At 38.2% G+C, this 21,299-nt stretch overlaps 3 protein-coding genes across 4 annotated transcripts; 2 read left to right on the top strand and 1 right to left on the bottom strand.

Moving 5' to 3' along the window:
- Positions 1-105: 105 nt before the first annotated feature.
- On the top strand, positions 106-10,138 carry tgfa (transforming growth factor, alpha). Its single transcript, XM_032548348.1, has 7 exons — positions 106-650; positions 1,607-1,759; positions 1,868-2,038; positions 4,673-4,787; positions 6,217-6,366; positions 6,468-6,559; positions 8,699-10,138. The coding sequence occupies exons 1-7, from the start codon at positions 611-613 to the stop codon at positions 8,704-8,706; spliced, it is 729 nt and encodes a 242-aa protein (XP_032404239.1). The 5' UTR covers positions 106-610; the 3' UTR covers positions 8,707-10,138.
- A 4,113-nt stretch (positions 10,139-14,251) lies between these two features.
- Positions 14,252-17,202, bottom strand: hdhd3 (haloacid dehalogenase-like hydrolase domain containing 3). 2 transcript variants are annotated; one of them, XM_032548749.1, is made up of 3 exons: positions 17,076-17,202; positions 15,519-15,856; positions 14,252-15,374 (listed from the first exon to the last, which is right to left on the bottom strand). In XM_032548749.1, exons 2-3 carry the CDS (start codon positions 15,849-15,851, stop codon positions 14,976-14,978), a joined length of 732 nt encoding a protein of 243 aa, XP_032404640.1. In that variant the 5' UTR covers positions 15,852-15,856; positions 17,076-17,202; the 3' UTR covers positions 14,252-14,975. The 2 variants fall into 2 exon arrangements, with proteins under 2 accessions (XP_032404640.1, XP_032404641.1); XM_032548750.1 differs by having other exon boundaries at positions 17,099-17,182.
- Positions 17,203-17,434: 232 nt separating this feature from the next.
- On the top strand, positions 17,435-20,127 carry trub2 (TruB pseudouridine (psi) synthase family member 2). The gene is made up of 8 exons (XM_032548748.1): positions 17,435-17,688; positions 17,809-17,943; positions 18,770-18,844; positions 18,928-18,989; positions 19,079-19,160; positions 19,355-19,427; positions 19,522-19,658; positions 19,754-20,127. The coding sequence occupies exons 1-8, from the start codon at positions 17,571-17,573 to the stop codon at positions 20,080-20,082; spliced, it is 1,011 nt and encodes a 336-aa protein (XP_032404639.1). The 5' UTR covers positions 17,435-17,570; the 3' UTR covers positions 20,083-20,127.
- Positions 20,128-21,299: the final 1,172 nt, after the last annotated feature.

Raw genomic sequence — 21,299 nt, 5'->3', positions numbered from 1 at the left:
ATTATTATTTTGACCTTACCATATCGCTCTTATTTTCTAATTTTCTGTTTTTGGTTTTTGTTGCTATCTTCGTGTACCTGAATGCTTCTGCCTGTCACCACCTCTCCTGCTGACTTGCACGTCCCCACTGGGTGTCATTAAGAATAGCTCAAATAATTCATGTAACGGTGTTACTAAAGTTAGGTGTCACACGGTATAATTTATATTTATTACATATTAAACAAGTCAACACAAAGCGAGTGATATTGAGGTCAGAGTGAGACCTCTTCTCCCCCTCCCCCATCTGTCTCTAATTGGTCTGCTCTGACAGGATTACGGGAGTTTCCTCAATTGAGCAGCATCGCCAAGTGAAAGGCTGTGGCATCCAGGGGAGAAGATACGGAAAACTCGGCTGTCGTTGCTTCAAAACCACTTTATCTATTGTTTTTCTTTCTATCCAGTGGATTAGATGCTTGTGTTTGACAGTGGTCGGCGGCTGTAGCTCAAGGATTCCCGGATTAAAATAACCATCAGTGACATCGCTGCTGTTTCTGCTGCTGTACCTCTAATGTGGTTCTCCAACGCGCCCGGATTTCTCTGAAGCCGCTCTTCAGATCCTTCAGCCGGCACAATGACTCGGATTTTGTGGGATGCTATTTTTCTCATAAGCGGTGAGTCTTTTGATCGACGTTTGAGCTGAAGTGTTAAGTTTGGTTTTAGATAACCTAAGTAACTGTTTTTTTTTTTTTTAAAGAAACAACTTGTGTGGCAAGCAGGTGTGACAGTAAAATACTATTTTAATACCAATTAAGAATTAATATAAGATTAATATTTAATGCACTTCTATTTTAATTAAAAGGACATTTTGCTGTGCGTCCTGCTTGTTTCAGTTTTTCTTGTCATTTATAGTGCCTTGGTCTCATCCTTTTAGTGGATGTTTAACCCTGTAAACCATTGTTTGATAAAAGGTAAAGCTACACATTGTCATAGGTAAATATGACTGCTTTTATGATTTTCTTTAGACCTTGCATTTGTTTAACAGAAACGTTGCAATTCATTTTTTTAAGTGAATTTTTAAAAATATTTAAGGTGTCATTCAAACTCTGTGGAGTTCTTACTCTATCCTGTCTCACATTTGCCAAAGACATCTTGATGATCGCCAAGTCTGTGAGGAAAACATGTGGATTGATGAGACAGAAGTGGAACCTTTCGGAAGGTTCCACTAGAGAAGAACTTCTTCAAACTTTCACTTTCCATCAAGAACCATAAACTTTCAGCCAGAAGTAAAATGGAATAGTTTAGCTCTGGCTTTAAACGTCCAGTTAAAAGCATATTGATGAGGTACAATGGTCTTGTAAAAGAGTTTAGACCCATATCCAATTGGGAATTTGTGGCAAGACTTAAACATAACATTCACAGACCCTCTCTGTCCAATCTCACTGAGCTAGAGCTACTTTGAAAAGAAGAAATAGTTAAGAATATGCAGATTGAAGAGTTGGACCTGTAAGTGGATCTGTAAATTGTTGAGTCTGGAGGACTAAATACAAATGCAATTTAGAGATAGTTTTTCTTTTCAGAGAAGAGGTGTATAAAATATGTTTAGAAACACTTGTATTCCCTTGTGCAGGTTCCTTCTTTACATTTGGAGCAGGTCCAAGCGATTCAGCTGTGATTGAAGCGAATGTTTCCATCGCCACCTCTGCTCCAGATGCATCCAGTAACAACTCTTTGACCACCAGTGGCAAAGGAACAAGCACAGCTAACTTTCTTACAAGTAGAAGTAAGTTGAGTAATTGTAAAAATGCATAAAAGCAGTCTTTTCTCTCTTTTTTTTTTTAAACTTTCTGTAGGAGTTTATTTCCTTTATATCTTTGCATTTTGTTTCCAGGTTCTCTTTTTACAGAGCAAACAAATTCAACAGTCACAGATGCTGCAGTTAGTCTTAATACCTCTGCTGCTGCTTCTCGCACCCCAACAAGCAGCTCCTCCACAACCATCAGCAGCACAACCTCAACAACCAGAAGACCTGCTGCAACAACCAGCAAACGTCCAGTTAAAAGTATGTTTCATTCCTCCTCTCACAGCCATGCTGCTTCCCCTGGACAGATCCACGCTGCTGTTTCCATTATGGGCACAGTGTGGCTAATAACTGATCCTCAGGGCAGTAATTATGAGAAATTAACAATAATGAGCTGTATTTCCAGCTATTGCCCCCAAATGCTGGCGCTACAGTATTGAATTATTATGTGAAAAGCAAATAACTTTCCCTTAAGAGCTGGTGTTTTGTGTCGGTGTTCCCCCTGGAATCGTCTGCCAAAATCACATGGAAAGAGAGAGGGCTTGGTAGGCAGATGCCTGCAGGACAACAGAGTGCTTTCATGGAGTCTGAAGGATGGAGACAATGCATGCAGGCTGCGATCCAAACTCCCATTTACCGTTGGAATGGAGAGTGTGACGCGGCCTGTAATGCAGCTATCTGTCTGCATATCCATCCTCCTTGTCACCCTGAAAGCCACACTGTGGCATCTGTTTCGGGTGCTTGAGAAACACTTTTTGTTTGTTTGCGTCAGCGATGGAGGAATTTGTGTGACAGTACAGCTTACGTGTGAGAAGTGCTCTGTTTTATCTGGGCGTTATGTTCGATCTGGTGCGGATTTTTTTCTCGTCAGGGTGTAAATTGAGATTGCTGTTTTTATTTATTTATTTTTTTAAAAGAAAAAAAAAAAGAAACGCAAGCTGTTGTCACTGCAGGGATGTTCACTTTCTAAGAACCCAATGCGGGTTGATGGACAGAGGTTTTTGTCTGTTCTCTCACCAGGAGTTTTCTTTGGCTATAATTGTGCCTCCAAGATGTAATCCAGCACATCATGGAAGAAAAGGCTTAGCGGCCTTACCGTTGGTGGCGTGGGTGTCGGCTTTAGTACAGGTCTCTGTTTCAGGCCTCTAACAAGCTTTTGTTATTTTTAGATTTATGTCATTTATCGGTACTATGTTGTGAGTACTGGCCTATTTTTAAGTAAACCAAATTAGTTTGTTGTACAGTGTTACTTTTCTGGGTTCTTCCCCATTGGAGTGGGGGAGAAAAACACACAAATATAAAAACAATTGTGCTCACAGTGTGTTTTAGAACCTTTTAACTGGCATCCTCATAGACCCAGTGGATAACCTGTAAGTGTTTTGAGATGATAGTTAAGGGTTAAAAATGTGTGTGAAGTCATATTCTTTTAATAGCTTTAATTTACCTGTAGATAGAAGCATTGGGAACATTGACAACTTATTATAAATCAAAACAAAGAGATATTAAATCTGTACCCAATTTACAGAATGTGAGAGGTGGAAAATTATCAAGTTGTCTTAAAAAAAAAAAGAGTCATTTCTGCATGTTTCTTTACAAACCAAAACATATTACTGTAAAACCTGAAGAGTTAGCTTCCCTGGCTAACAGCAGGTATCACTTTAATGTTCTTCACATCTGAGTTGCATGGAGTCGCCTTACTTCTACCTGTGCACAGGTGTTCCAGCCCAGGGCAATCAGGCTGCAGTCTGTGCATTTCTTGGTTCTACCATAAACAGCATGTTTGTTGTTGCCCTACAAGTTTTCTATTAGACTGAGGTCTAGTGTTTGGGGTGGCCACTCTGTAACATTGATTTTGCTTATTTGGAACCAAGATGCTGCTCGCTTACTTGTGCGTTTGAGGTTGTTGCTTTAGTAAAAGGCAATGTGACCTTTTTAGGCATTTTAATGCATTCAACCTAATCCATTATCTATGTGATTAATAGACCCAACGTCACAATATGATGCTTGTATGAGGAATTTGTCTGCAGTTCCTAGATCCCAAAAGAACAACCTTGCTTTCAACATTTCTTAAAGTGTTACACAATGTCTCTCTAGGCCAGTCAGTGGATTCTTTGGCAAATCATAACCTCTTCAGCTCCTGTCTTTTAGGGGTTCTTGGTTGGTGTGGCTCAGTTTGTCAGATAGCTGTAGCTTAAAAAGTCGGTGGCTGTGAGACATCAGTAGTATATATTAAGGAGGATAAATTATTTTAATATTCATTAACTATTCAGATCTATGACCTATCAAATATACTGTATATTTGGAGAATTATTATTTTTTTACCTTTACATTGAGGTAACAGTCTCAGGACTGAGGCCGTCTTCATAAACAATTTTTTAACTTGCAGTAATTCCAGTGTGTAAAACAGAGATGCAATGTCAAAGCTTGACTCATTCCCAAACAATACCGAAAGTTGTGACTAATCATAAGTTATTTTTAAAGATTTCTGGATTTTTAAATTGCCAAAACAATGTTAACCTTGGAAATACCAGACAAATCAGAATAGCAATTATCTTAGATGTCTGGTTCTGTAACCACATTTTGAAGTGATCTTAAGAAAAACAATTTAAGTTAACAACTAAAGCATAAAGGCTTCGCCTCTAAGTGCTCCTGTTGCTGCTCTGACATCTGGACAGAGGTTAAAGATTCTCAAATGTCCTGTCACTGTCCTCAGCAGGGTTATTTTGTTTACCGTGTTGCATCCATAGCAACAAGTTGAGATGAATCGCATCAATTTTGTGGGGACACTGGTAATCAGTGATGCTTTAATTTATTAGATGATGTATTGACATTGTATTGCATTTTTGTTCGAACCTGTTTTTACATTTTTAAAATAGACACTGTTTGCCCTCACAGAGTTTGTGGCTGCGGCAGTTCGGTCTCATTTCGATGACTGTCCTGACTCTCATCAGCATTTCTGCTTTCATGGCACCTGCCGCTTCCTGATCCTGGAGGAGACACCTGCATGTGTGTAAGTTATCAGATTATTATTGAAAATCCTACTTGTCAAATTCTGCTGTGACTCCTGACCTGAAGACAACAAAGACTTACGCAATTGCTGCGATTGCTTTAGATTGTGTTTTGCCTATGGAAGCTCCCAGCAGCTCTGCATGCTGTTGGAGCAAAGTGTTGCCATCTGCCAGCTGAGACATTAGTGCAATCTTAAGATCTAAAGCCGTTGGTGCTGGAAAGCTGGAGTTAGTTTTATGGTGCATGCTTTTAGTTTGCGTTGCCAAGGAATCACAAATAAGCCAAGTGATTTAGTCAAACTTTGCAGTAAGAAAATTCAACATAAACTGCAGCAATCAAACATTCATATGTGGTTGTTGGAAAAGCACAGGGAGTTTTCATATTCTCTTACCACATTTCCTGGTTGCAGGTTTTTAAATCTTCTAAATCAGTGATAAAACGCATTGTTTAGGCTTTGAATTGTCAGTATGGTTTAATGAAGATCTGCAGATGCCTCAGAGTGTTTTTAAAAGTAAACTCCAGAAACATCTCTTTAGCTTTGCATGTTTCAGTTGACATATTTTATTCTTAATAAGCTTATGTATTCTTGCTTATGTTATTTAATTGTATCTTATATTGTTTAGAGATGTTAATATTTTTAGTCAATATTAATTTCTGGGCATCTTTAGGTTTGACCAGCTGATTTTGACCGTTCTGATTTCTTTTCCTTTTTTTTATCCGAAGTGCTATTACACATAAAGAGAAAATAATGCTGTGGGTTCTAATAGAGATGGTAGTTTTGAACGTAACAAAATAAAGGAATTTCAAGAATATCCTCATGTTTGCATCACAGCTATTTGACCTTCTAGACCCTCGCTTACCCCAACAAAAATCCTCAACCTTTATCTAAGTTTGACTCAATTAGAAGTGCATCATAAACCAAACATGGTGAGATTTCTTAGTTTTCATAATCCCCAGCTTTTCAGGGGAATATCGGCCGAGTCCAACCTCTGGCTGGTTGATCTGAAACGTTGTTTATGCACATTTTTATGACGTCAGGATCGCCTTACTTTTGGATACATTGTTGACATGCGCATAACTTGATTATGTTTTAGTACCCGTACAATTTATTTTTATTAATGTCTTTTTGTTTTAGATATATTTACAATGTACATTTATAAGTTTATTTTAACTTATTTGTTTCATGTGCAGTTGATAGAAATAACATCTGACTGCACTACATATGACCATTTAGTGTTTCCAGATGTTTTTAACAGTTTTGTCTTGGTTTTATTTATTTATTTACTTATTGGTGGGGATTAATTTATTGCTTTCCACATCCCACTTGTTATTGGAGGTTTGGCCTTTCAGCCAGTGAACCTGCTATAGGAGGATTTGTATAAAATCCAGCAACGCCTGATGTCCGTTTCGACTTTCTGTCCTTGTTGCAGGTGTCATCCAGGCTTTGTCGGGATGAGGTGTGAGCACGCAGACCTGCTAGCTGTAGTAGCAACCAACCACAGAAAGCAGGCTGTGGCCACAGTGCTCGTGCTGTGCGTGATTGGATGTGTCCTCATCATGGTGTTGTGTTCGTTCTTACAGTAAGTCACCTGCATGATGCTGTTTAAAAATTTAGACCACCTTTGCAATGTGCATCACTTCATGGCTGCTACTTCAGGCGATTCTACCGTCTCTCGTTCAGCTGCTGGTGGAGGGAGGACTGTCGGAGGCGGAGTCGAGCGCATCTCTATCTGGCAGAAAAGCACGGAGCGACATGCTATCCACCAGAGAGTGGTACTTCTCTTTCTTTCTCTGTTGTGTTGGATAAAAAAAAACGACATTTTGAAGCTCAGATTTTTTGAGTATTAGTTGAGTGTGTAATTTTTATCAGAGTTTACAGTCAGCAGTTGAATGTATCCTGTGAAATGTTAAACATTTCTTCAGGCTAAAAAAAAAAATCCAACCTATGGAAACAGGTTTCCTGAAGCAATCAGCACCTGCTGCTTGATTGACTATTTATCTCATCATTCCTTGTCTATAGTTTTAATCACCTTCATTCTGAAGACTTATGAGTGTCATTAGGAATAAGTATGTTTGTATTTTATAGTACATCTAATGTCACACATTTCTTTACACAATCACATCATTTTTTAAATAAGGCTTATAGAATTATTTGGTCATTACAAAAAATAAATGTTCACATGACCTCAAAACAGACAAATTCTTAGCTGCTTTTCCAATTCTGAATATTTGTGTAAAGAAGCTGAGAATGGCTTAAAATATTCATTTGCTGTGGTTTCTCTCAATATCACAAGTTGACTCTGCTGTGTTGGTTTCTAGTTTTGTTTTATTTTCTGGATTAGTCTCTTCTTGCCCCAATAGAGCAACTTGTCTTGACTTTAAGAATCAAAATATCTCGATTAAATATTAGGACTGGTATGCCCAGCTGTGATTGTGTTGCACTGATGTCCACTGCTTGGCTTTGACTCTTCACTTCAATCTAATCCCAAAACAACAGTTAAAGAAACTAAATCAGAGTGATTACGAAAGCAAACACACAATACCTTTTTCCGGGAAGATAATAGGATACCTTGATGAGCCGGATTATACAGAGTAAGAACTACTGGTTTGAGAGAGACGGATCAACTCCCGGCGGACTTAGCTCGTTAGAGATCGGATATATTGGCAGCCGCTGTGAATGCAGTTAGAACACCGTGTTTTGAGGTTGAGAAAACGATTATGGTGTAAGGCAAATGATTCCTAGCTGAGAAGACAGAGTGTGAAACAATTATAATTTAGCGTTGAAATGTTAGTTTGAGCTGTTTTGAGATGGATAGAGTTTGCTCTTAGATCCTCTACTGCATAGAGGACAAGTAACTTCCTGATTCTCCAAACCTTTGTTACTCTGTGTTTTGCCTGTAAGATCAGTTTCTGATAAAGTGGCCACAGAAAGCAAACCATCTGTACTAAACCTCAGCAGTTAAATTCCTCACCTTAACCAAACATTGGTCATGTTTTTAACCAAATATTTATTTTTGCACAACTTTAGTTTAAGAACACCTTTTCAACCTTGTGATGTAAAATTCATCTTAGTAATTGATGCTCTTGTTGGTTCCAGTTTTCTCTCATTCATTTTTTTTAATGTCAGAAAGAGTTGGTGATCCAACCGTGTAGTTAAATGTGATGACCACAACCAACTTTCCTTCAGCAAAAAGTCAGTGTAGTGGAGAGTTCAGGCATTCTGCCTTGCACAAGTCATCCACTTTTATCTGCCAAATCAAATCCAGAGGCTCGAATTAATTTTATTTTCTTCAAGCTTTTGTCATAGACCAGCTTAGAGTAGCGTCTGACTTTTACATGGAATGAAAAGGATACAAGGTTTCCAGTTTTCATACAAATAAAAATCTAAAAGTATCATCTACATTTTCAGAAATGACATCTAGTGCAATAAATTACTTTCAGAAATCACCTGTTATTGTTGGTCGATTTCTGTGTGTAACTTGAATCTGTTCTTTGAAGTCATCAGAGGTTTGTTAGAAAACCTCAGTGAACATTCAGCATCATGAAGATGGAGTACAACAGAGGTCAGATTTACACACCAGATGACTGAAAACAAATGGATGTCCACACTCTTCCTAAATTTGTATATGTAAGATAACTTGAAATTGTGTAATCTTTTAATTCCATGTTGGTCTATCACATAAAATCCTTTAGATTTTTTTTTCAGTAACTTGGCTAACTGGTCACAACTCCTATGACTTTTTTTGCTGTGTAGTTGGTTTATCCAAAAATTGCTCCAAGAGAAGTTGACACTAATTTATGCACCAAATGATTTTTTTTTAATAGTTATTTGTGTATTTTGTGTCCTCGTCAAGAATCATTGCAATTGAACACAGGCAATTTTTGATAACACTATTTTTATTTAACTTTCAGTGGTTTGACGAGACGCTGTTTGAAACATTGTGTGTCTCTGTGTGGCGCCTCTGACCCTGGAGATTCTTCTAAAACGATCAAGAACATCAGAGGTAAAGTGCTGCCCTCTTCAACATGACTGAGTTGGAGCTTTTCATGTGGGAAGTGAAAAGCTCAATTATATTCCTCCCCCAATCTGCATCACACCGACTGACTGGGGCTTTTGGACTGCAGAAAACGATGGATGCGTGCGCCTTGCTCTCACTTTCAGTGGCTACACACTCAGAACTGCGTCAGTCTGTTTGGACCTCATATCACGCCTGGAAAAGAGCTCGATGTCCTTATTACCGTTTCTGGATGACCCACAGGACATCAACTCAACTGACTGCTAAATATTCAACCATTTTTAACTAATGGCTTCAGGATGACCATTAGCTTTTCTCATAGTTGAGAAGACCACAGTTCCTATTTTTATCTTTCTTTTTTAATCGTCTCTGCACGTTTTTCCTCAGAAGTCGTTGCGCACGAAGGACATTTTTAGTAACTGGTGGTGTGGGGAGAAACTGATGCTTTAAACATGTTTTAGTGTCTGTTTTTTATAAAAGAAGGAACTCACTTCACCTGATGGAAGTAGGAATTGTTTAACTGGTCTGACTGATGTCACATTTCCTGGACTTCAGCTTTTATAAACAGTGATCTGCAATATAAAGTTGCTCTGATAAACCTCGGAGGAAAACCGTAAATTCCTACATTGAAGCTGTCAGCTATTTTAATTCCTGAGCTGTTGAGTGCTTTTCTCAGATTTGCAATCTGTAACGGTACCAACGTATGCGCATCCTGGGTGGTCATACTTTTTGTTCTCGATGGTATTTTTTTTTTTATAAAGGTGCACTTTTTTAAGGTTTCTTGCTCTTTTTGTAAATATAAACTTTACACACTGTACATTGCTTTATGGTAGCATCCACATGTGGAGATGCCAAAATAAAACCACTAATTCTGCCTGAATGAGCACCGAACAAGCACAGTTTGTACTCATCATCTGGAGATGCATGCGTGGAGTCATCTAAAAGAAAAGCGGTGTGTTACAGCTTTGGCTCTACTTTGATCTTTTTTTTTTTAAAAAAGAGAAAAGCCTCAGAATGCTTGAAGAACTTTTTGAAGGAATTTATAATGCTGGCATGCCTGAGTTTGTGCTTTGTGTGTGGGAGAAGAAAATGGGATTGTACAACGAATGTTCTGGTATCTGTATGCCAAAAAACCTCTAAGATGACGATAAACGTTTTTGTTTACAAGATATAATTTTTTTTCACGTGTCAAAAACAGAGCAAATACGTCTAATATATTATTAGAAAAATTGTCTAAAATGTGTTGTAACTTTACCTGGTCAGATTTTTGTTGTCACAGCTGGAAAGCCTCACTTATTTGTTTGCTTTCCAATGAAAGATTAAAAATGAAAGTGTTTGTCTGTGTGTATTTTATATAGGTACAGTTGAGCACACACCGCCGTTAAAATCCCATTTTCTATAGAATTCAACTTTAGAATCAAATGTGGTAAAAGAAAGTGTTAAAAGTTAAGAAGAAAATGTGCAAGCCCTTTAATACTTTGTTGAAGCATCCTTTAATTCAGTTTCAGCATTTGGTGGTCTTTGGTCTGTCAGCACATAATATCTTCACTTATCAATATTTGATTCATTAAACTCACAAAAGTTCTCCATATCAAATTGTGAGGATCTCTCTTATCCACAGCTCTCTTTAGGGAGACTTAGTCATTCAATTTTTAATCTTTTTTTTTTTTACTCTAGTTGGATCTCTATATAGTGGAGCTCACTATAATGCTGAAAATTAAAGCCTAGCTATCTAGCAGAAACTACATGGTGTTGGATAAAAAGCTGCAACTGTTCATGTACACATCATCATACTCCACCACTATGCTTCACTTTGGATGTTTGTCCATTTCCTGTGTTGAATGATGTTGGTCAGCGAGTTCAGAAAAACGTCACTCCTTTATTTGCTTTTAGCGACGCAGCACTTTTGAAAGCAGGTCAAACTGCCAGTTTAATGTAAAGCAGCTACATTAGCTGCCCTCAAAGGAGCACCTAGCATGAGGAAGAGAACTCAGGTCATTGATTGGTGGAGTTTAACCTTCTTGTTCATGACAAAATTAAACAATGGTGTAGCAGCCATTCTTTTTTTTCAGACTTTATGTTTTGTTTTAACTTTCTGAAAGTCTGAAAGTTTTTAACATAAATCTGTGCAGTGAGAGTGAGGCAAGGAGCAATCTGGCTCCTGTTGGTTCACCTGCTCTCTTTTGGTTTACTGGACAGCCTGTTTGCCAGCAGACCAGATCACTTATCACTTGCAAAATAATTGGGACATTTTACATTAGGCTAACGTTTAGCTGAGCTCCCACCTCTTGGTAAATGAGGCAGAACATTTGAGGAAAAACACTGTGTTCTCTTTAAAGTGGACGAGGCAGCTACCGTATTAAAAAGTTCCTAAATCTGGTTTCATTGAAGCACGATTCTCCTGCAAGGTTTTGAGAAATTTTATCCACAATATAGATTTTTTTTCTTTGAAACAATTTTTTTTTCAGCCTTCTCCTTTTTATTAATTTTGGAAAAACATCCACTTTCTGTTTAGTCACTGTTTTCCACATTTTCTCCAGTTACTGATTGCAGTTCTATAGTGTCTTATAGATAAGGCTGTGAAATTATTTCTTTTTATACCTTTGTACAATGAGATCCTTTGTTGGGGTCTCTGAGCAAACTATAGTTCTAGTTGAGGGCTCTACCACCTGTAACTCTGGAACTGCAAGTGCTCTTTGACCTTCCACCATGTCTCTTTAATAATTTGGCTGAAACAGTGCAGAACCAACAAATTTTATAAGATATAGATGTAACATGCACCTCTAGCAGCTATTTTAGTTTATTTTTGTATGGAATAATTCCTGCATTACACAACACAAATATTAATAAAATTTTTTTCTCATAATGATGAAAACTAAACGCTTTTTTATTTCATTTTCCTCTTACGTCAACTTCCCATTGAGAAAAATGTTAGTTCTTTTTTTGCAAATGTTTTATGTTGTAATGGTGGTTCCATAAAAATGACCACAAATTTCTTATTGTAGATATTTAAAACAAATTAAGTTCTCTTTTCACAAATGTAACACTTGCAGATTGAGACTAGTTTTATTTAGTTGAGCTGAGGGAAAAAATGGCTCTTTGGTTTGTAAAGGCTACAGACCCCTGCTCTAATTAAAGGAACACATTCCTGGAAAATCTTATAAGAGTTGCACATTGAATGTTTTTAAAAGAATTGACCAGTTTATTACATTTTAAAAAAAAAGATTTTCAACTTGAATTGCACAGAATATCACCCTAAAGGTAGAAAAAGCTTCAAAATGTAATAAGGTGTTGCTTTTTTGAGTCTGGCTTTTTAACAGGATTGAGCCACTGAAAATCTCTACTCCATCTCTCATCGCATGAGTCTTTTTTAACTTCTGAAGCTCTTTCCTTTTTTTTTTTTTAAATCTCCCTCCAGATACTCTAGTTTTTCAATGCTCCTCTCTTCCTTTCAATATTTTAAGAGGGGGAAATGTTGACGCAGAACCCTGGACCCTCAGGCACATTTCAACAACGGGCCAAAGTTCTGAGTGCTTTTATATCAGAGAGAATCGTTCCAGCCCCTGGCTTCACATGATCTGCACCCGCTCCCATTAAAGCATTTGTTCTTTGCTCTGATTGTGCATCAGGTTGGCTTGTTCCCTTTTATTACCATGCTGCATACCCGCCCACTCTTCCCTGTTGGCGTTCGCCGGAGCAGCTTCGTTTTGAAATCCCATTATGTCACCAATTGGATTTCAGCGGAGCTCTTTAGAGCCGTCTGGCTGAGCTTCTAAACCAGCTTTGAATTAAGCAGCTCTTCTGGTTGCAGTCCTCAAGATAAACAAAATGTTTTGACAGAAGCCGCTCATTGATATAGAAACAAATTAAGGCAAAGAATTGGGGAGAGGCAAATAATTATCAAAAATCTGGGAGTCTACTTGATTGTTATGGCTTTTGTGTAGCTCATGAAATTCAGTCAACTCTTAGTTAGTTTTTTTTCCACCCCAACAAGTGCCAAGCTGTAATTTCTGTAAAAAGACTAAGTTATGCTTAGGATTTCATCTCCCCTGAGGTCTTCCGCACAACAACATCTCCAGTTTCTGCTTCTGGACAGATGGTTTAAAATAAGAGTATTTACAAAGGCATTAGGGTTAAGACACCCTGCCCTCTTCTTGCTGCTTAGCTCTGCAATAAATCACTGGGAACGATAAAAGCTGTGCAGCTTCAGTTAAAGTATCAGTTCACTCTGTTGCCCTGCTGGAGACGTGATTTTGCTGGGGTAGTAACTGATCCTAAGGGGCACTGAAGAAGTGACAGAAAAGTAACAAATGCAAGACCAGAAAGCTTCTTATAAACCAAATGTTTCACTCATTTCAAACCAAATGTATTTCAGTTTATCTCCTTTCGGGTGAAAAATTATTTGCCCCCTTAATGATTTTTTGGGGGGTTTATTTTTGTCCCTTCTAAATGTTTCAGACCACTAGATTTTAATATAAGAATTTTTCAATAGTAAAATCTATAAAATTAGACCTGGCACTATGTGTAAGAGTGTGTTTGTTTATGTTTGTTATATTAGCTGGATTTAAATAGGCCACTCTAAAACCCTTTCTTTTGTTGCACTTTTTGGGCTCAAAAGCCCAAATTTCTGACACATGGATTCCAATTAATCTAACTTATCAATAAGTGCATTAAGCTCAAAGATTCAAATTGGTTTAAAAAGTTTTCCATCTATGGAAACCCAGCAGATTGCATCGAGTCATTGACTTGCAGCATTCACTCCTCCTGGAAGAGCATGTAGGGACAGTCAAAAATTGCTTGCATTGAGTTGTTGACGTTACACTTACAGTAATCTCATACCGAGCATGCATGTGGTGACAGTGGAGAGGAAAAAACTTCCCTTTAAACAGGAAGAAACCTCAAACAGAACCTGGGTCGGTACAAGGAGCTCTGCCACGACCCCGACCGTTACTGAGGCAAGTGAAATTTGAAGTGTCTTCGTTGTGCTTCAGCCTGAATGGTTGGTTTTAAGGGCAAATCTGGACGCGATCAGGCTTGGGAAAATATCATTAAACTCTGTATTTGGAAAATTTGCAGATAATGAAAATAATTTATGATTTAACAACAACACCAGAAAATCAGTCTCTGAATGGCTCAAAACAATCTAAAGAATATTTTGGAGTGACCTAGTTAAGGTTAGCTAAGGTTGAAATACTGTTGCATCACCTTAAACAGGCCATTCAAGCTGGAAAACCCTCCAGTAAAACTGAATTTTAACAATAATGCAATAAAAGATGGGTCCCAATATCACTCATTCCCAGTTATCAAAAACACTTGATGGATGGTGATGCTGCCAACAATATCACGATCAGTGATTGGATTTAAGAGGCAATTAGTTTCTCATTCAGCTAGGTTGCAAAACATTTTCAAAGAACTGTTATTTTGAAATCAAGTAAACAAAGAAACGAACCATTTGTAAAACATTTTTACATTTATTTGTCCTTTAGGCTCATTTTCAATATGAGCCTTGCATTTTAATGGCCACAGTGTGTTATAATCATATAGGCAAATAATCATTTTTGGGACACAGCTAATTGAATATAAACATCTGTAGTGACAGCGTAACCCATGAACATATACTGTACATTTCATTTACATATCACTACTGCAAGACAATCTGTCAAGAGTTCACATTAGTGAAGAAGCGCTTGGGTTCACAAGAAGCACTAAAACTTACCAAGACACTCACTAGAAAGTCAAGATATGAGAGAAAAGTTAAAGCACCAACTGAAGCAGAGATATTATTAATTAATATTAATTAATTGCATGACAAATTAAAATGAGTTCAATAAATTATATTCTGACGACTAAGAATTTTTACGAGCAAATTTGTTTATAGAGACGTCATAATCCATTTTATTTATGGTTTCAGCTGAGGGTGTTTTTTATTTCTATTTTATTGTTTTGGGTTGTCTTAATTTAGATATTTAAAATGTTTTTAAGTTCCAGTGTTAAACTTTACTGTTTACTGGCCCTCAAAAAGGCAAATTTGCATTATAATTTTCATTATCGATAGGTTTCTTGAAAATGGTCTCAAAACAGCAATGTTATCATTTATCGCAATAATTACTGAGACAAATTAGCAAATTTTGTTTTGTGACAGGCCTAATCGGATGTACAGATTTTTTCTTGTGTCATTCGATCATAAGTTCCTGAAGACGTGACGGCAGCTCATCCAATGTCACAACCCGGTGTTCCTGAGGAACATCGCCTGCTTTGTGCGAGTCGTCTCTGTCTAAAAGGAATCCGTGGATTCCCACAGAGCGAGAAGCAAGGTAATCATACACACAGTGGTCCCCAACATGGGCCACTCTGTCAGCGGATGTGCCACATTTCTGGAGGGCCTGATGAAAGATGGCCGGGCTGGGCTTCGCCACGCCGGCCGCCTCCGATGTTACCACAAAGCTAAAGTGAGACAGCAGCCCGCAGCTGCGTAAAATCGTTTCGAGGCGATTGTCAAAATTAGACACAACGCCCAGCTTCAGTCCAAGAGAGGAACATCGTTCAAGGGCCGTCTTGGAGTCTGGAAATACCTGGAAGCAAAAAAGTTCATGTGTTTCTTCATTTTCATGAATTTTCTGCATTGTCTGACTATTCTAATAATTAACAAAATGGATGGATGCATTTTGATTTATTTACTTTGTTTTATGGGCATAAATGTGTCAAATGTTGCTTACCTCCCATTTTTCTGCGTTGCAGAAATCTTGGTAAAGATTGGTAGCCATTGTGTTCAGCAGAGCTGGATCGTTGACTTTGCACTCAGCCAGAGTGTCTCGCATGACTCCTATCCACCAAGTCTGTCCGGTCTGACCTTGAGAGACGCCATAGTTTGGGTATCTGCTGGAATAACGCCGAAATGTCTCCCGGAAAGCAGCGTTGATCTCTGCAGGATGCAGGCTAAGGCCCCATCTTCCAGCCTCCTTGGAGTAATGGTCTCCCACAGACCCCCGCACCTTCAGCAGGGTGTCTTTAATATCCCACAATACCCAGCGCAGAGGAACTCTTGGCATTACAGCTGAACAGGTATGACAGAAAACACACCTTAACTGAGCAAAATAAAGGAAAGTGGAGGCCATAAATATTCCAGTGGAAAGTAAATAAGTTAAAAATTATTTCCGGTTGTTAATTCTGCTAAAATAAACTTCTCAGTGCATTTTGGATCCTGAGGAAAGTCCAGAAATTATAGTTTATAATTCATGGTTCAGTTTTTTTTTTTTATGTCTGTCTGGCAAGAGTAAAATTACATAAGAACTATTGGGGAGTCTGAGTGCAGAATGAAAGTATTTACAGTGCAATATTCTTCAACAGGTGAGCAGAGAAAATTCTCTTAGATCACTTTACAAATCCACACTTTATGAATCTCCTGCAAACTGTTGAAAAGGTTTTGCTTCACATCCATTTGAAAGCTGCACTAGTCAGAGCTGCTGCCTCATGTTTTTCTACAACATTGTTTTTTTCCACTAAAATTTGATTTAATGTTTGGATGCAGTATTACATGAACAGTGAGCTACTTTAACAACAACCTTTTGTGATGTTTGTGTCAATGGCTATCCTCTGGATAATGGTAGGTTTGTGTAGGTCATAACATTTCCATATTAAAATCCTTTTTTATTAAGCTCATGTGTTTAAATTTGTGTTTGGTATAGGCTATAATCATCATACATTGTGTATGAAATTTAACATGCTGGTTAAGGTCTTTTTCCAAAACACTGTTTGACTTTAAGGTAAATGTTTTGGAACATCCACTTGATAAATGGTCCAATGACCCATCCCTGACAGCCTCTCTCAGGTAATTCCTATTGCCTTTCCAACCTGACATTGTGTTAACATCAACATGTTTGATCAAGAGCAGAGAACTGCTGAAATTTCTGCTTATATTAATAAGCTGCTCATTTCTCTTTTGAATCCTTTGGATGTGCACTTAAGATTAGCTTAACTGTTTTGAACATGTACAGACCTGTTCATATGTAATAATACCGAATAGACAGTCTACCTAAAAAAAAAGAAAAAGATTTTAAATTAAAAATTAACCACCAGTCTACAAAAGCAGCTTTGACCCTGAAACAACGTGCAAAACACATAAAAACTCAACACCACCAGCCGGATATGTGACAATGTAGTTATTTTTTATACAGCAGCTAACGTAAGAAAGCTAATTTTCTCTGCACCTGTGCTCAACCTTTGAAGTTGTGTTTTAGAGCATCACCAACACCTAGCACAACTTTAAACATTACCGATATAAAGTCTCCCCGGTCACCTGCAGGTTTAAGCGAGATTAGATCTCCTTCCCTTCCTCATCCTCTTCGTCTTCTCTCCATCTGCCTCACTCTGTGACGATCGAGCTTCTGCTGCCATCTGTTGGCAGTAGCAGAGATCACGCGGTATTTATTTTACATTTTGTATTTTCTACGGACAACAATAGCTTATTTCTCAACTTCCAGGACTGAAAGATTTATTTAAATAACTGCCATGCCAACTAAAGTCATTCTCAATTCATATGTAACCTTGTATATCAGCACATAGTTTTTACATACATCCACTCCAGTAGGAGGCAGTGTACAGCAAGACGTTGCTGTACACCGAGACGTTGAACCAGCTTTGTGTGCGCATGCGCAAAGGTTCACGTGTGAGGACGGCTTGCCCTACGTACAACAAACATCTGATTGCTAAAAATGATTAAATAATGTAATTTATTTTAGGTGAAATTGAGGTGAATCCGCGCTGTCGCCATGCGGAGTCCAGCTGTGCGAATGTTCCACAGGTTAGAGGGTCTGTTCTGCGTCTACAAACCCGCAGGAGTGCACTGGAAGCTGCTGAGGGACACCATCGAGACTAATCTTCTGAAAGGCAAGATTTGTCATGATTCGTCTGCATAACAATCTCTCTCCTTTGTCGCAGTCACTATATAGTAGAACTTGTAGTAGAGCTGGATAACATGTGGAGCGCCTGTGAATGTGTTGTCCTCAGGTGTGAACGATACACCTGCTCCGCCTCTTACTCATGAAGTTCGCTTCTTACCAAACCCAAACAACCAACCTAAAGCATCTGGAGGACTCATGCTGAGGCCAGTCTCTGTCCCCGTCCTGTCCAAGCACCCTCTGGGTATGTCTTATGTTACATATTTAGAGAAACAGTGAGTTAGATTATGTCTAACTGTCTTTGATGCACATCAGTCATGACCATACACGTCCAGTTATTGAGAGCTGCTAACTTATAGGGACTTACAAGGATGTGGGCCCCTAGGCTGGGGACACTTTTGTCCTCTAAAGAAAAAATATAATACAATCCATATTATAACGGATTAATAAGTAGTCCTATACAGTATGAACTGATGCATGTTAGGTTTAATATGTCCCCTGTCTTCCATCTCCATGTTGAACTTTGCGATTTTGAATTGCATGAATATTGTTTTTCTTCACAAAAATCCTCAAACTATTAACACAACTCACCAGATATGGGTCTACAAGTATTATATAAAGTACAATTTTTCCAAAACACACATTTATTAGTACTAAAAAATCTTTTGGGTCCCCCAAAAAATCAAGGCCCTGGGCTGCTGCCACTGTAAGACCTTTCTAAAGTCTGGGCCAACCTACAACTCTTGGATGCGTCTTTTCTCACCTGATTCAAACGGCTGAATCTCGTCACCTGGTAATAAGCCATTCATTTGATTCAGACGTGTTTGAGAAGGGAGGCACCTAAAAGTTGCAGGATAGAAGTTCACCAGGACTGAAGTTGGCCACCCTTGATGTACACCATATGTATTATGGTTTTAGTGGCTGAGACTTTAAAGCTCACAGAAGATGGGAAGGGGGTATAATAATGGAAAAGAGTGAGAAAAATATGGGTTAATTGTAATTGATATCATTGCTATATTCAGCTCTAGCATCATGCATCCCCTGTAAAATTAAATTTTCCAATGTTTTAGTGACTGGACCGGAATTCCAGCATCTCAAAGTTGGAGTGGGTCACCGCCTGGATGCTTCATCTTCTGGTGTTCTTGGTAAAACTTTGCTCCAGCACATACAACAAAAGCTTATCCGTTAAAGAAAATCTCAGAGCAGTTACTCAGCTCTGTTGTTTCAGTTCTGGCCGTGGGGAATGGGAACAAGATCCTAAACGATCTCTACGGGATACGAACCACAAGGGTAATTTCTCACCTGTTTTACATTATACATGAAATTATGTACTTAACATTTAGTACTTAGGTGAAGTTCAATATTTGGTTCTGACAAAGGATTACACGCTGGAAGGTGAATTTGGGATGGCAACACATGATTTTACTCACACGGGTCGAGTTGTGGAAAGATCCACTTATGGTAAGATCTTTTTTTTATGCAAATAGTTTCTTAATTTAACATCTTTACCCATAAGGCAGTCCTGTATTTCTGTAAAGAAATCAGATTTTCTTTAGCTGTACTTTTGGATTAAACACATATTAGCTGTTGAATGTATGCTGTATCAGTAATAGTATTTGGTTGTATCGGTCCTTAAATACGATCTTGTTCGTCAGATCACATCACTCAGGAGAAGATGGAGAGTGTGCTAGCCATGCTGGAGGGAGCCAATCAAAAAGCCCTGAGAATGTAGGCAACCAACCTCACAACACGTATTAATTTATGCCACTGTAAGGAACAAAATTACCATGCAGATAATGACTGTTATTATCCCTCCTAATAGGTATTCCAGTGTAGACATGAACTCACAGGAAGCATATGAGCTGGCTGTAAAAGGCTTATTGGGTCCAGACGGGAAATCGGTTCCTATTTTGACAGGCTTACGATGCATTCGCTTCCAGCCACCACACTTCACCTTAGGTAAACTCAGCTAAGCGTGAGAAATATTGAATCCAAGATTTATTTCGTTACTTCCTTTGTCTTGCATGACACGTCACATGTTCTGCCTTTCACAGAGGTGCAGTGCCTAAATGAAACTCAGAAATATTTGCGCAAAGTTGTGCACGAGATTGGACTGGAGCTGCGCAGCACGGCGGCGTGTAAGGGAGTGAGGCGGACCAGAGATGGCTTCTTTACCCTGCAGGACGCTCTCACGCGTAACCACTGGTCGGCTGCTGACATCCTACAGGCTGTTCAGAAATACCGCTCAAAAAAGAACAAGAAGAAGAGCTCCAGAACTCTAACTGATAAAGCAATGTTACAGACATCTGAGGAAACACTCGCAGTCTCTCAAGAAAACAAAGCTGATAAGGAAGAAACACCAACTGAGGTGCAATGTAACTGAACTGATGGGTGATTAAAGAAATAAAAGTGAACTAAAATAGTGATATTTCACAGCTCAGTTAATAAAGAAATTTTACTAACAAGGTCAAACAAGTGTTTAAAATGAAAATGCTGCTCAAATATATTGGGTTAATATACAAATGTGACTCTATGGTTGCCGGCCAAAGTTTTTACAGAAATCATTGAGAGAATTAATATTGTTAATGTTTTGGTTGTTTATGTAAATCCTTGTTTTTCAGCTTTAGAATGAAGAGGTTTGAGTGAGTTTTTAAGACAAAAAAGGTGCTCAAGAGTTTTCCCTAATGTGTATGTGGTCAAAATTATATGAACAGACTCAAATACATGCAAAGACTACACAACTGATATATTGAAGTTTGCTCAATGGCCTTCACCTCGACGGCAGGTTTCATACTCTTGAGGAGGACTGATCTGGAAAAATGTGGCACCTGCAGCTTTAAATATAAACCAAATAACTGAAAATGTCCCAGTTTCACTTCTTAGGAACAAATGTGATCATGCAAGTTAAAGTCGAACAGGGGACAGACCTGCTAAAGTCTCTCTACTCTTTTTGGCCACTAAAACCCTTCAAACAACTCTTAAGAGTTATTTTTTATTTATCAGTTCTGGATGCTGGTCAATCCAGTGAGTATTGAACAAATCCTCTTCATGATAGCTGTGTGGTCAGTCAGCTACCAATAAGTTTTCAGGCCTTAACATGTCATTAAAGAAAATCAAAACCTGTAGGAGCATTTATTAAATATTAAGTAAATGTATTTAATCCTTTTTGAATCAATTCATCCCTTTTGGACTTGAGGAAATTAACAGAAATTACAAACATGTGAATCTATAACTTGTTTCTAAAGTTGTTTGTTGGCATAAACGTCTCAATGTGGAATAAGAACGGCTCCCATCAATTAGTTGAAGGCTGACGATCATGCCTCTGATGAGTTTAGTGGGAACTTTACTCAGAGTTACATGAATTACATGTTCTGACTCTGTAAATTTATTTCAGCAAATATTTGTCTAAGAGCAGCCATGTCTCTGATTGTGGTAGAAGTCTAAGTGCCAAATGATAACATAAGCCATTAATAGAGCCTAAATACAGGGTGCATTGGTTTATTATTATCATTTATATTGATTTTACACTTTCCATTGCTTGTAAAATATATGCTGTGCTTTAAGGAAATACACTCCCCTGTGTATTTTGTTTGGGATGTG

This window comes from Xiphophorus hellerii, chromosome 20 (assembly GCF_003331165.1).
Source record: "Xiphophorus hellerii strain 12219 chromosome 20, Xiphophorus_hellerii-4.1, whole genome shotgun sequence".
NCBI classification, from domain to species: Eukaryota; Metazoa; Chordata; class Actinopteri; order Cyprinodontiformes; family Poeciliidae; genus Xiphophorus; species Xiphophorus hellerii.
This window is presented reverse-complemented; position numbering and strand designations above follow the sequence as displayed.